The 14,010-nt window shown below is 38.9% G+C and overlaps 1 protein-coding gene across 1 annotated transcript; it reads right to left on the minus strand.

Annotated features, from left to right (window-relative positions):
* Positions 1-5,612: 5,612 nt before the first annotated feature.
* On the minus strand, positions 5,613-13,687 carry hoxc1a (homeobox C1a). The gene is made up of 2 exons (XM_064305847.1): positions 12,903-13,687; positions 5,613-9,618 (listed from the first exon to the last, which is right to left on the minus strand). The coding sequence occupies exons 1-2, from the start codon at positions 13,525-13,527 to the stop codon at positions 9,143-9,145; spliced, it is 1,101 nt and encodes a 366-aa protein (XP_064161917.1). The 5' UTR covers positions 13,528-13,687; the 3' UTR covers positions 5,613-9,142.
* Between the last annotated feature and the right edge of the window lie 323 nt (positions 13,688-14,010).

Genomic DNA, 14,010 nt, shown 5'->3' on the forward strand with positions numbered 1-14,010 from the left:
GCCTCATTTGCACATTTGCGCGTGCACCGTTGAACAGCTGAACCTGCATTTGACTTGTCACAAAAGGTACATTTTGGGTAGGGGATCGATGCTGCGCTCAGGGAGCTCTGAACTGACGACAGATCCTGAAAAAACTGGGGGCGAGCAAATGCAGCAGGGCGTTACAGCATCTAACAGAGCTCGGCATCCAAAGCTAACCCGCAGACTTCTAACCTCCAGGAGTACTGCGTGCCAAACTAGTCGAAAGCAGCTATTGAGTTAGAACAAACGGAGGAGTGCTGACTGACAGAAAAGGGCATCGGAAGCACTGGTCATCCCTCAGTGGGCTGGCACCACCTACACAAGAGGTGAGAATAGCACTATCTCAGAACTCATGCTCATATTTTCTGTGCAAAAAGCAAAGCCACATTGCTTTTGCAATGTAATGTCATTTGTAGTGCACATTTGTGCATGGATATATTAAATGGCCATATGTTGTGCTGTTAAAAATAAAACACAATTCACGTTACACCAGAAAACAGCATATACTGTTATAAACTGCTGTCTAAACTTTTCAGTCAAGCAAGTGTCAGCTGCAATGACAGTGACAGTGTAGACCAGCAGTATGTGTGCAATAGAATCAGGTTTAACATGAATACTTTGTTTTATCTTTGTTCCAAGCTTTCTTCTGGGTTTATTTTAGTTAATACTGTGACATGGGTTTTAAAACACAGTTCACATTTCACCAGAAAATAGCATATACTGTTATAAACTGCTGTCTAAACTTTTCAGTCAAGCGAGTGTCAGCTGCAGTGACAGTAACAGTGTAGACCATTACATTACATTACAGGCATTTGGCAGACGTTCTTATCCAGAGCGACATACAACAAAGTGTATAATCAGACCAGCAGTACATGTGCAATAGAATCAGGTTTAACATGAATACTTTGGTCCAAGCGTTCTTCTGGGTTGATTTGAGTTAATACTGTGACTCTTAAATAAATATAGGTAATATAACAACTATCGAAGCTCCACTTGGAGCATACACTGAAGTATGAAGCTCCACGTCAACTGCACAGCTAACTTCAGGCTGTAGTTTTCCAGTTTGATGACCAAACCACAGCATTGAATAATAATCCAGAGATGGTGATCGATCTATCTATCTATCTATCTATCTATCTATCTATCTATCTATCTATCTATCTATCTATCTATCTATCATTCACAGTGACGACTTATTAGTGTTAAGGCTATTGAAACACCATGTTGCAAGAAGGAGCCTGTAATCACAGTCTGCGGTGCACCTGCCATCTTTGTTTATATGCCAACAATATTTGATTTGAACAGTGCTTTCCATGTGTTCGTTAATTAGCTAGCAGCAGCCTGCACTCACAACGCCAAAATACCAACGTTCCTTTGACGAAGATTTCCGGCCTATGAACATGATGACGCATGATGTCATCCACCCTATTTAGAGGAAACGATGAAAATGTGCCCAAATATATTCTGATTTGTTCCAAGTAGGCATACAGGGATAGGGCACCTATGTATTGCGTGACCGTTACAGTTATAATAATTATTATTCTAAAAATCTAATTATGCTGAACAAGTTTTTTTTTTTAAATTAAGCAAATAAAATGCGCCTTGCCCTTAATCACGTTCAGTGAAATTATCCATTTGACTTGCAATATGCAAATAATTTATGCGCGTTACACATTTGTCATAACGGCATTTATGTGTTTATACATTTGTGTTTCCCATATTTATTTGCATTGCCTAAAAATACTATTAAATACACTGACATAATAAATTCAATTTATTATTAATAAATATATACATTTAACAATATGGATGTAACTTCCTGTTGTAGACAATGGATTATATCCTATTGACTCACTAGGTGTACCGTTTTAGTTAATAATGAATGCCTTTTGCGCTTTAGTATGATGTTATTGCATGGAGCTTTTAAATTGCAACCTGCGTGAGCGTGTTTATTACAAAATCTGCTCAGAAGAAACGTACACACGAAAAGGACCTGATTTGGAGACAATCGATGTCATGCTTAGGCCAGGAAATGCTTGCTCAGCTCGCCTTCGATTGTTAATACACCAGTTGTGCCATCACAGGCCATCAGAATGACAGGCTCCCTCTTAAAAGGGCCGTTTAATCCCACATTTGAAGAAAACAGCGCAAATGACAATTCTATGCATGGGTGGGATTAAAGAGGCAAATATCCTTCATGTTTGTTAATGTACCAGACAAAGGTACTCACCAACACGTTAACCTGGATCAATACTAATTTCCACCGAAATTATGCTAACCGTAAATGCCAGAATTAGGGCAAATAATGTGTGGCAAGGGCTGTCTTAATGTATTGGCTAGAACTAGATTGTAAAACCGTAAATACTTTTATTTAAAAAATAGAATAGGCATATGGGAAATGTTATAATTACACATCACCCAAGCATACAAGACTAGATTTAGAATTTAATATATTTCAGAAAATCCCTAAAAGTAGGCTATGAGTGCGTGACAAGTTTCGAAACATTTATTTCGAAAGAAGTGATATTCCCACGTTTATTTAATGAAGTGTCTTTCATATACGATTAATATAATGCGCAACGTCAAATCGATGATCTTAATGTAGCCTAGCAATACTGTCGCAATCCGTCAAGTGGGACTCCAGCATCGATTGGTTCGGACCCGAGCCAAAGCGTCGTAAATAGCGTTCTTCATAGTGATTTGTCCTTTAACAAATGTCATACAGAGACAATTTATTTGACGGTAATTGATGTGTGTGGTCATATCCTGCGTGGTTTCCAGTACGAATCAAAATTATAAGAAAAACTAAACCAAAACAGTAGGCTATTGGTACAGATTTATGATGTACAGTGACAAATATAGTCTATAGTCCTTGGCCACGTAACTAACCCTCAAGCTGGGCTTGTCTGTAAAGTAGGTTAAACTGCTATTAAAAAATAAAATAAAAATTAAATTCGTAAAAATACCACACTACACTTAGACAGGTAGGCTAGTATCCAAGTCGATTTATATCATTCATGCTAACGGTTTTTGTGACTTCAACCCGTAGGACTGCAGTGCTGGTTCCGTTCATTTGGCATATTATGTCGCACATAATCCTATACCGGCCAATACATTTAAAATTGCCGTTATTTCTGAAAGAGTGTCTGTCAGTTCGGCCCCAAAATGTGGCTTGTCATTCTTCTTCTTCTTCTTCTTCCTTTTCTTCGCCTGATTGATATTATTTTAGTAGTAGTCACCGTAGTAATAGGCCCTAATAACAGCTACAGAAATAATAATAATAATAATAATAATAATAATAATAATAGTTAGCATTTAAAATCATAGATTTTATTTTTTTATTACCAAAGCAAATAAACAAAAAAACCAAAACAATTTTTTGTGTATCTGTTATTGTCTGCAACAATGGGTTTTGGACAATAACAGAAGCTAGAATATAGCTCAAGCCTTCTTGAAGCAAGATGTGGCATTTCAAGTCTTGGGAAAGTATTGGACCTGGCCTGTAATGAAAACAAATGTTACCTTGGAGTCACTCGCTAGAAAATTGATTAAAAGGCCTCCTGAATTTCTGGAAACTAAGTGCAAATGAATGCAGACTCTTGACTCCCCGGCAGCCAGTGACCGGGTCAGCATTGTCTCCAGGCGAGTGGGAGGTCAAGAGGTCAAAGTTGAACTAGGGAGTAAACAACATTCGTTATAGCATCGGCTATGTCGACGTAGCCAATGCTGAATTATACAACTATACAAAGTTGGAGTTCTTGCATTAAAAATAGGTTGAAGACCTACTTGAGATATCACGAAACTGAATGAAATAACCAACAGGGTAAATAATATTTGAAAACGGTTTTAGAAAGTGGTGAAAGCAAATAAAAGGGGCACGCATGCACACATTCTATGGCCTACATGCTAGTTCACTTTCTCTTTATATGCAGCAAAGCTCCCATAATAAGCCATTGCTCAATCTCCCTATACATCTTTATATAGAAATTCAGAGTAAAGGGTGTTGCTTATAGTCGTGTTCGCTCATTTCTCGAGTTTAAAATCCGCGTTAGTCTTTTTGTTGAGACTTTGTTTTGTAGATCACACACGGGGGTGCAAAACCGTTGACACACTTTGAAACGGTGAATAAAACGTTTAAACAGTTCCAAATGTCTTTAATAATTGTCCCCGAACTCATGGTGGAAATTGAGTCAAAAGGAAAAGGTTACTAAAGGCTTCAAAAAATAATATAAGACTTTAATACTAAGATGAAATTTAAGGTCAAACCGGTAGGACCGAATTACCCCCTTTGTCGTGTTAAGTTCTTCGGACACTAGCATACAGTGCAACTACTATCGCATGGACTATAGCATCTTTTTGCTTTTTGCGGTTTCGCTGAAAAAATGTCACATGCCCTTCCTTCCTTTAAATCGCTTTTCAGTTTGCTATATGGTACAATAAGTATACTCAGAAATTGTGCCTAAGGATTGTGGACATCATACTGAATAACTGTTGGTGCGTCAAATCAGGAAAACTGAATTCACATATGGATAGATCATGCTAAGATATATCCACACCAGTACACCTTTTCGAATTCGGAGGTTTGTTCTGCTGCCTATTTGTATCTATAGATTTCTTTAATAAAATTACTGAACAGAGAACGAAATCAACCTGTTGTCAAAACGGAAGAAATGTTTTGAGGACCACTGACTCTGAACGGATTAAGCGACCCTCAAAATTTCCATAGGTATTGGTCAGTGACTAAAATGGAGTCAATAAGTGAATCGGGTTGTGATTTTTGTAACCACAATAAATTATGCACCACATTTTAGCTGAATGTAACCTTTTTAAAGAATTAAATTTGGCTGGTCTTAGATTAGGCCCATTAACATTAATGATTTTAATTTCAGTTGCTTAAGTCTTTAAGCATTGTCGCTCAATAAAAAAAAAAGATCTTTTACATTTACCTTTTCGTGTAGGCTACTTATTTTACTCAAAACTGGCTTGATTGCGGTCGTGGATGCTTACGTATTTCAACTAGCATTGCATTCCGATGATGTAAGGCAGTAGGTTAGGACTGGTAGTAATATCTTTAAGTGTGCACAATCAATCAATTTATAGTAAATCAAATCTGTTATTCATTCTGTCAAGATAAGTGTTTACATGCCATTGGCAATAAAACATCACCATTAGGCTACTGATAAAAAATAAATGTGAAAATAAATGGCTTCAAACGGCGCGAAATATCAATGTAAAGCAAAGAAAAACAAAACAAAAATGACTTTATTCGAAGGCGTCCATTTGATTGAAGGGTTTCCTTGATTGACAATCTCAGAAAATACGGTTTTATGTGGTATGCTATCGATATAGTAGGCTACCAAATATAGCCCATATTTATTGATCTTCCCATATATGCTAGAACACGACGGTTATTCTTAACCATATAGGCTAACCGTTCCAACCATAAATAATGATAAAGAACCACAGTTTATATAGATCACCTTTGGCATACCAATCGAAATATACAAATAACCAATTTAAAATCACTTTTAACAATAAAATGTTGGAGCCATCATTTGTGTACTGTTGTTTAATCCCATTTTGCCCCCCAGACATGTAGACACAAAACTTTTTCTCATTGTAAAATATAACATATCAATCCAAGAGAAGTAGGTGCATTTTAAAATAATATTTCTTGTGACAATTATGATCGTTTGGGCTGTCAGTTAGCAGACGCACTTATCCAGAGCGACTTACAACCCTAACGAGTTTGTGCAAATATTACATTTTTCGACATTTATATATCATCATGAACTTGTCTAAATTGACTGCAAGAATGGGAAAATAATTCCAATAACGTTTTGATTTAGCGAATTCTAAGACATTCGAACAGATGAGAAATGTCCAAACAGACACAGACAAAATGAAATGTCACATGTTGCATTTATATAAAACAAACATTTATTTTATTTGCATTCAAACAATTTTTATTAATTAGTTTTAGGGAATTGTTACAAAATGTAGTATATTTAAAGACTGTGATGCAGATGATAAATTCCAGTGAAAAAACATCTTGAATGAAAATTCCTTTCATTTGACATTCATTCAGATCTCAATATCATACTCAGGGCGGTATAATGTTACGCCGTCCAAGCTTTCAATTCCTTTTTCCTTCTTAATTTAATCTTTGATAGGAAACGGAATGCAGTATTACTTTGGTTGTAGCTTATACGTCTTTCGGGTTCATTAATATGTCATAAAAGTTATGGAATAGAGAAAGTAGTATGTTACAAAATGTATCTCTATTGATCATTTCTAAAGCTTAATTTGAAGTTATGTAGGCATATTCATTAACATATTAACACATTGTGGCCTCATGTACCGAAAACACACTTTATGGAAAGTGACAGAAGAACGGTGTCCTTCAGCACCAAATCGTTGCTCTAGCGACATGTGACAAGAGCGCCTACTGCTAAATCAGTTTTCATCCATTTCAAATTCACTGCACCTGGGCCTCACAAATACATTGTTAAAAAACGTATTCGATCAACAAAGTGTTGAACAGCAACGAATTTCTAGGTCAAATTGATGGTAAAGGGGCTGTAGTTTGTTTTTGAACACACAGTGGTTTCGGTAAAGAGTCAGGTAGTACAAGCGTATAGGCAACCGATAGCCAATATATTACACATTGAATGAGTCTACTGAATTATTTATTTTAAGGGACGGTGAGAACAAAGCATTTGGTGAATTTATGGGTCGCCTACTTGGAGCAATAACATATTGTGTTTCTTTTTTCGTCATTGACTGTAGGGTATATTTTAAACCACTTCACACCTTTTTATACAGCCGCCTATTCCAAAAGCTGAAACCGATAAATATGTTGAGGTCAATCTATTTAAATTAAGCATAGGGACTGGTAATTAATTATTTTCATAGGGTGAGGAAAAACACGTGTAAGCAGGAAACTTAACCGGGGACAAATATATGACAAATGGTGTCCTTTTAAAGCACGCACACTCCTCGCTACCATACACACACTAAAAATCAACAAATTAAAATGAACTGTTTTATAACAAAAACGACGAGTTGATGACGAAACACAAAGGACGAATTGATATACAATAAAAAAAGGTTGTTTCCAAGAAAATTGGATCCAAACACATATCGTCTTTCATTCAAGAAAATCGTCGTAATGAAATGATCTGACGGGACATAAGTTATACATATTGGGTATCACAGACCTACGATATGGGTGACTTTCAAACCGTAGAGCCAGTGTGAGACAAATATTCTCGAAGTATTAAAAAATAATTATTTTGTAGTTCGGGTCTGTATGTTGCAAGTACATATGCTTCCAAATTGACAACGCATTATGAGATTTAGTCCAAAGGGTGCTATAATCGAGTGACCGAGAATAGTAATTTCTTATGAAATACAGGTGCCAGCATTTTATTAATAGAGCAAATTACTAATGATAAAGCTCATTGTTTCGGTTTTATAAGCATATTATTTAAAAAAAAAAAAAACAAATTTCGTGGAAAACGTGTGTAAACTTATTCCGACTAACTGACTAGCAAAACCGAATAAGCGTACTTAAACTCACCCTATAATTGTTGCTATATTTTAACATATTTTTAGGCGGTTGGTGTAGGCCTACAGTGGGAACGAAATCACTTGGAAAAAGACTCGCTTGGAGCTGGATGGGAGACAATGCAAGTGCAGACTCAAATCACTGAAACGTTTTATAGATCGACTTACGCGTGCAGTAAAACAGTCTTTTTCAGTCTTACACTGTTTGTCTACACTATGATGCCAATTAATTGCGAACGTTAGTGTCGCTGAAGGGCAATTTCAAGGCACTCCGTTTAAGCGGTTCATGCTATAGACTGCTGAATAGGCACTATAGACGGTTCACCTGCAGAGGCATTTTGTTCCTGAACATAATTTACATCAGCTGACATAAACACTTCTGCTAACAAATATTTTGTTGCAAAATATGAATAACACCTGAACCTATAATGTCATTTGAATGTCCATTTTTACTTAACTTAATTTCATCCAAATTCAAAAAGTGGAAATTGTTTTCCGTAGTTCCCTTCTACATACCCCCACCCGAAAATGAACGCAACATGATTAAAAATGATTTGCAATCTGAAGTTAATATTTGACGACTTGTACCTAACTAGATGTTCACAGCTAAATCAACACATTGCAACACGTTTTTTTGTAGTCTTATAAGTAATGCATTTCACACCTAAACTGACACTACAATCAAGATGTGTTGATAACTGTTGAAAGCGGATTATTCTTGTAATAAAAACAATCAGAAAAAAACATCTAATCGTTTGCTTGCATAAATACAATGATGACACTTAAAACGTGAAATATTAGTGTCGACAAAAAATACAGAAAATATAGCATGGAGTTGGAGTATATAATTTTTAAAAAGTGTTGTTTATTTATTTATTTATTTATTCATTTATTTAACCAAATATCTAGTGTGTGCTTGTGTTCCAGTTATGAAACGTTAAAGGCTCAACCTTAAAAAGGAAACATTCTTTTCTGACGGTTGTGTTGGTAAATCGATAGATTGTGCATAGCATTTTTATTCCATTGTCTAACAAGAGGCACTGATATAAAATGCAAGTAATTAAACTTGTTTCTTTCTTGTCTACCGTTTCCGCATTAGTATGGAAGAAAATACTGAATAACCCTGACATTAAAAAGTGCACAGTAATATTCATTTTATAAATTAGCTCGCAACGTGGTTGTTGATTGTTTCAAATGATAATTTTCTACCTTTAAATATATATACACAATTACTTCCTTTATGCAGTGTGAACAACATGCAAACTGCTAATAGCATAGCATACAGCGAGTTAATAATGATAAGCTGGTACACGTTTAGATTCACTCAATATTTACCCTTAACTTTGATTAAAAAATGAATGGAAGGACACATTATTTGTTCTGCAGCACAGTTTGGTATGTCATTTTTGGTGACTGCTGAACAAATGGTGTTTGTGAAGGAAAAAACAGAATTGCATTTACATGCAAGTCAAAGCTAAACGCCAATGCTGATTAAATACAGGGCACACAGAATATCTTTTAAAAAATCATAATGGCATAGCAGCAACAGACCTTAGACATGAGAACAGACCTCAGTTTGTATTGAAGGTGTGGAGTCACTAGTGTCAGTGTCCGGAGGCAAGGGTTTGGGCAGAGGAGGGGAGGAGGCCGGAGAGGAGCCGGCGTCTGACTTTTCGGACGGCGAGTCCTCCGGCCCGCTCCCCGACGAGGCCGGGGGCGCCAGCGCCAGGCCCTCCTTCTCCCTCTTCTTCTGCTTCATCCGTCGGTTCTGGAACCAGATCTTGACCTGCGTCTCGTTGAGCTGCATGGCGCAGGCGATCTCCACCCGCCTGGCTCGCGTCAGGTACTTGTTGAAGTGGAACTCCTTCTCCAGCTCGGTCAGCTGCTTGGTGGTGAAGTTGGTCCGCGGGGCGCCGCCGGCGGGGTGCCGCCCTTCCTGCGCGAAATTCTCACCGCCGTCGCAGTCGCCGTTCGCGCCGAGCCCCGGGCCAAAGCACTTCACCCCGCTGACCCCAGGGAACGACCTTACTGCAAAGACATTTCCGTTGAGATGTGTGTAAACGTTTGTGAGGAATTACATAAACACGCACCACCTTTCATTAAAGCCATTAACGGGGGCAGATAGAAAGTGATTGAAGGATACAACTGGAAAATGCTAAAAGGACACATCTGGAAAATGATAGCAGGATAGAAAGACAATGCAAAAACGTTATGGCTTTTTAAAGGAGTAGGCCAGTTCCATTGCTACGGCGTCTGCAGTCAATTTGGAAGGGCGCACACTAGTACTCGTGGCAAAAAGTCAAAGCAGTGTGGCTGTGGACATCCTGATGACCAAAACCCTCCCTCCCTGTGCCACATTACTGCCAATTATTTGCTGCCTAGCAGACTCCAGAACACATACTCATTTTAACAAGTGGGCTCCCAGTATGAAACCCTGCTGTGCTACATTATCTGCAAATGGGAAAGGAATTGTCACTGTCATAGAAAACACAGTGAGAATCAGACATTATTCTAGACATCCATATCCACTGGATGAAAAACTTGGGAAATGCATGAAATAGGCACACACTTCAGGGAGGCAAAACCTTTCTCTAATACGAAAAGCTGTCACTGGGAAATAAGTTAATATGTATACTTTTCCCAGACATCAAAGGAAGCTCTGAAAACACACTTCAAAAACTTCAAAAATAAACAATTATGCTTTATCTTGCTTCTCTTGCTCTCCCTGTTTGAAGAAAAAAACAAAACCAATTCATTAAAATAACTGCATACCCACACCTGCTTTTCCAGAAGAATGGTTAGAATCACCGAAGGCATCACCCTTCCCCATTCTTCATTCGTATGTTCAAGTATGTTGTTGTATCTGGCTACAATTACACCAGAGGCAGAATAATGAAGACAGTTGACCCTGTTCATAAATTGGGCTGCAAACTGTCTGCGTTATGGAGACAGACACCCCTCATGAGCATTAGTAACTCATAATGGCCACCTGACAGTGTACATTGCCATTTTAAAGCTTTTATGAGTGTTATGACTAGTTATAATCTGCCACAACGGGGATAAAACAATTCTCTTCCAAGGCATTTAATGTTTATGTTCTACAAAGGTGCTTAATGGGAACGCAAGTTACGTGCTGATACCGACACACAGGAATAGAGAAGTCTACCAGGACAATCTAATGGAAATATAACAAGCTGTCCTTCAACTGCCTGCCTGCCAAAGTGAGAGCCAGTGGCTGTTTCCATCATAACATTTTCATTTGCGGCTTAAGACATTTGCCAAGAGAACAAAGTGCTCGCTTAGAGCCCCTTTGCCTGCCCATTGCCCAAGGAACCAGACGACTATGAAGAAAGCTAGAGATTCCACACAGATATATGAACTTTTATACTGATTACTTTTGTTGTTCATAATATGAATGTAGACTAGGGGAGCAACTGCCAAACGTACAGGTGCGAAAGCAACTTATACTTTGACGTCTTAAAAAACTGGACACACCCACACACGCCCACTAACACACGCGATCAACAGAAATTTGAGCACAGTGTCTTTTTATTTCATTTCAAATAGCCAGAATGAGATCATATTGCCATTTTGAGAGAGAGAGAGAGAGAGAAAGAGAGAGAGAGAGTGGGGGGTGGGGTGGGGGGGGGTGGGGGGGGGGGGGGGGGTGATGAGGTCGATACCCATTCGTCCAGTCGTCTGGGCATCCAGCCCAGTTATTCTGATACTGTCAAGACATAAATGAGCAATAGCGCTAGAAAGGCATAACCCAGACACCAAGAGAAAAACTCTCCGGTTAATTCGAAGTTTTCGTTCGGTCGCCTAAGTTTATTCTCTAACTCAGAGAAAGCTTAAATACCCAAAGGTACTCATATCAGGCACAATTCAAACCCAAAACACGTTGCTTGCTGATACGGATTTCACTCCCACCTGGTGATTTAGACAAGTCCAAAATACTGTAACTGAGTTTTCAAACGAGCACAACAATATAAGCAAAAGTCTATTCTGCCTATACTCAAGTTTTATCTATATTTGGTCACAATTACCAAGCGAGAAGTCGACCATTGTTGTTCGACATAACTTTGAAGAGGCTGACTGCTTCTTTCCATTTAAGCCACCGTTTTATCGGTACGTTTAAAGAATGATATCGTTTTAAGTATAGGCCTTCCATTATTTTGTAACTCAATTCTACAGCCTAATAGAAAGTTGAGGGCAAACGATTATAATGTTGCTTTAATTATCACTATTCAAATAACACGATTTACGCAATTATCCAAGAACTTAAACCCGCCTGAACTTTTTAATGGGACTCGAACAGTAGGCTACTGTACTGCTGAACTACGGGTAGCTTAAGCGACTGCCTTAAATTCATAATCGATCTTTGGTTTAACTTTTTTGATTGGCCGCCAGGTTTATAGGTACATCCATTTACGCATCCATTAATCTCTGTTTGTGCAGACTTAGGCAACATCCTAGTTATTACAAGAAATCAATCAAACGTCCTAAACGCGGCGCCCTCAACTGAACTGCAATTGAGCTCGTTATCGGCAATACATAGAAAATCATAAACATAAAATGAAATAGAAAGAGGAAAAAAATGCTTTAATACGAATATTGGTGATGGCCTTCCTTTTGCATGAAATTTGGCAAGGATCAAAGCTGATATCTGGTTGGCATACAGGGCACGAGACAGTGGCCTAGCCGTGCAGCCGCGTAAATGAGCAACACAATTGAACAACATTGCTTCCATTGATCTTTCTCACCAATGACCACAATAAATTGTTTAACATAATTCTGATTAGGAGTGGAGTCATCGTATCAACAACTTAGGCCAATAGTTTAAGGAAAACAGTGATTCACGACAAAATGTATTCGACAAGATCTTCTAAACATTAATTAAGGAAAACCACCATGAAATTAGTGCCCAAATAAATACATACACAAATAACTTACTATTGTTCATTTTAAGAACTGAGAAAAAACCGGCTGAGTTTGTAGACTATAACTTGCTTATCTACATGGGTACTATGGTCACAAGTAGCCTACGTGAAACTTTTAGATTGTTCCGACCAACTTTGTTCCTTCAGTACCTGAGACTGCTGTCTGTTCACATGTGTTGCCTTAAGGTACTTATTTTCAAAACGTGTGATGTGTTTTGCGAGACCAGTATACATATACTAAATGGAACGGAGAGAGAATAAACGTTTGTGTTTCTTCGACAGTGGTGCACGGATGGAAACGTTTATTTTGCTCTTAGAATGTGACGTGCCACCCGGTGTTGTGAACGCGAAATACGCACGTTTTAAACTCACCTGCTCTGTGTTGGTTGCGCTTAACTTTCATCCACTGGAAAGTTTTGTTAAGGTAACTGTTGTCAGGTTGAAGTTGCTGAGTGACGTCGTTGGAGTTACTGGGACTGTCCGTGACTGTCAGGTGAATCTTTGTTATTTCCTGAGTGTGTAACTGAGACTGCCTTTTAAGTGACCCGAATCCGGAGTGATGCCCGGTTAAGTTCGCTAGAATCTCCTTTTTGGGTTGGTATCCGGGTCTACTGAAGTCCAGCTCCGGAGCATTAGGGTAAGAGGTTGCGGGGTGAGAGAGGTGACTGCAAGTCGCAGAGGAAGGGTAACCCTGATTTTGCGCGTAGGCGGATGTAGCCCCGAAGGCTATGTGTAGGCTCCCTGTATGGAATGCGTCGTTAGCGTTCGCAAAGCCATATTGCTGCGGAGGAGCTGGGGCGGTACTAGGGAATGGAGAGGCGCGGTGCCGCAGGGGAAACTCCGTGCCAAGTGCATAGCGCCCTTCTTCGCTCCCACAGCTAAATTTTAAAGTTGTTCTCTTCTCCAAGTGTGGCAGCCTGGCCTCCGCTGGAAGGTAACCCCCTGAGTACTGTGCGTTGCTCTCTCCGTTACAAATTAACTCTTGGTAGGAATTCATTCTCTTAGCTTCTTTCGCGTCCCAGTGACGCCCAGTCGTCCCCGGCACTTATTCAATGCATCACTTGGTCGGTGCAGTGGCCGAAGGGGAAACAAATATTGTCTGGAAATTCGATCCGTGATTGAAAGAGATGACGTGCCCTCTCAGTTTTGGCCAATGGCACTCTGCCCCCTCCTTTGTTAGCGGACGGGATACTTTAATGGACCAGCGCAAGCCACTTGTAATTTAACTCGCTTGCAAAGCCAAAGCGAAATAAACGACTGCCGAGTTTGAAGACACGTGGACCAAACTAACCTATTCCATTCTGTAATTATTTTGTAGGCTATCTGTTCTATCTGTCGGTTTCGCCCAAGATGGACCTTGTCTCTTTGTTTCCCAAGAGGCAGACATGGTGAGTTTATTATGGTAAGTAACCACACTCGTATAATTAGCCAACATATCTTCGAACATTGAAAACTAAAACAGAAGTCACGTTAGGTCCTC

This window comes from Anguilla rostrata, chromosome 13 (assembly GCF_018555375.3).
Source record: "Anguilla rostrata isolate EN2019 chromosome 13, ASM1855537v3, whole genome shotgun sequence".
NCBI lineage: Eukaryota > Metazoa > Chordata > Actinopteri > Anguilliformes > Anguillidae > Anguilla > Anguilla rostrata.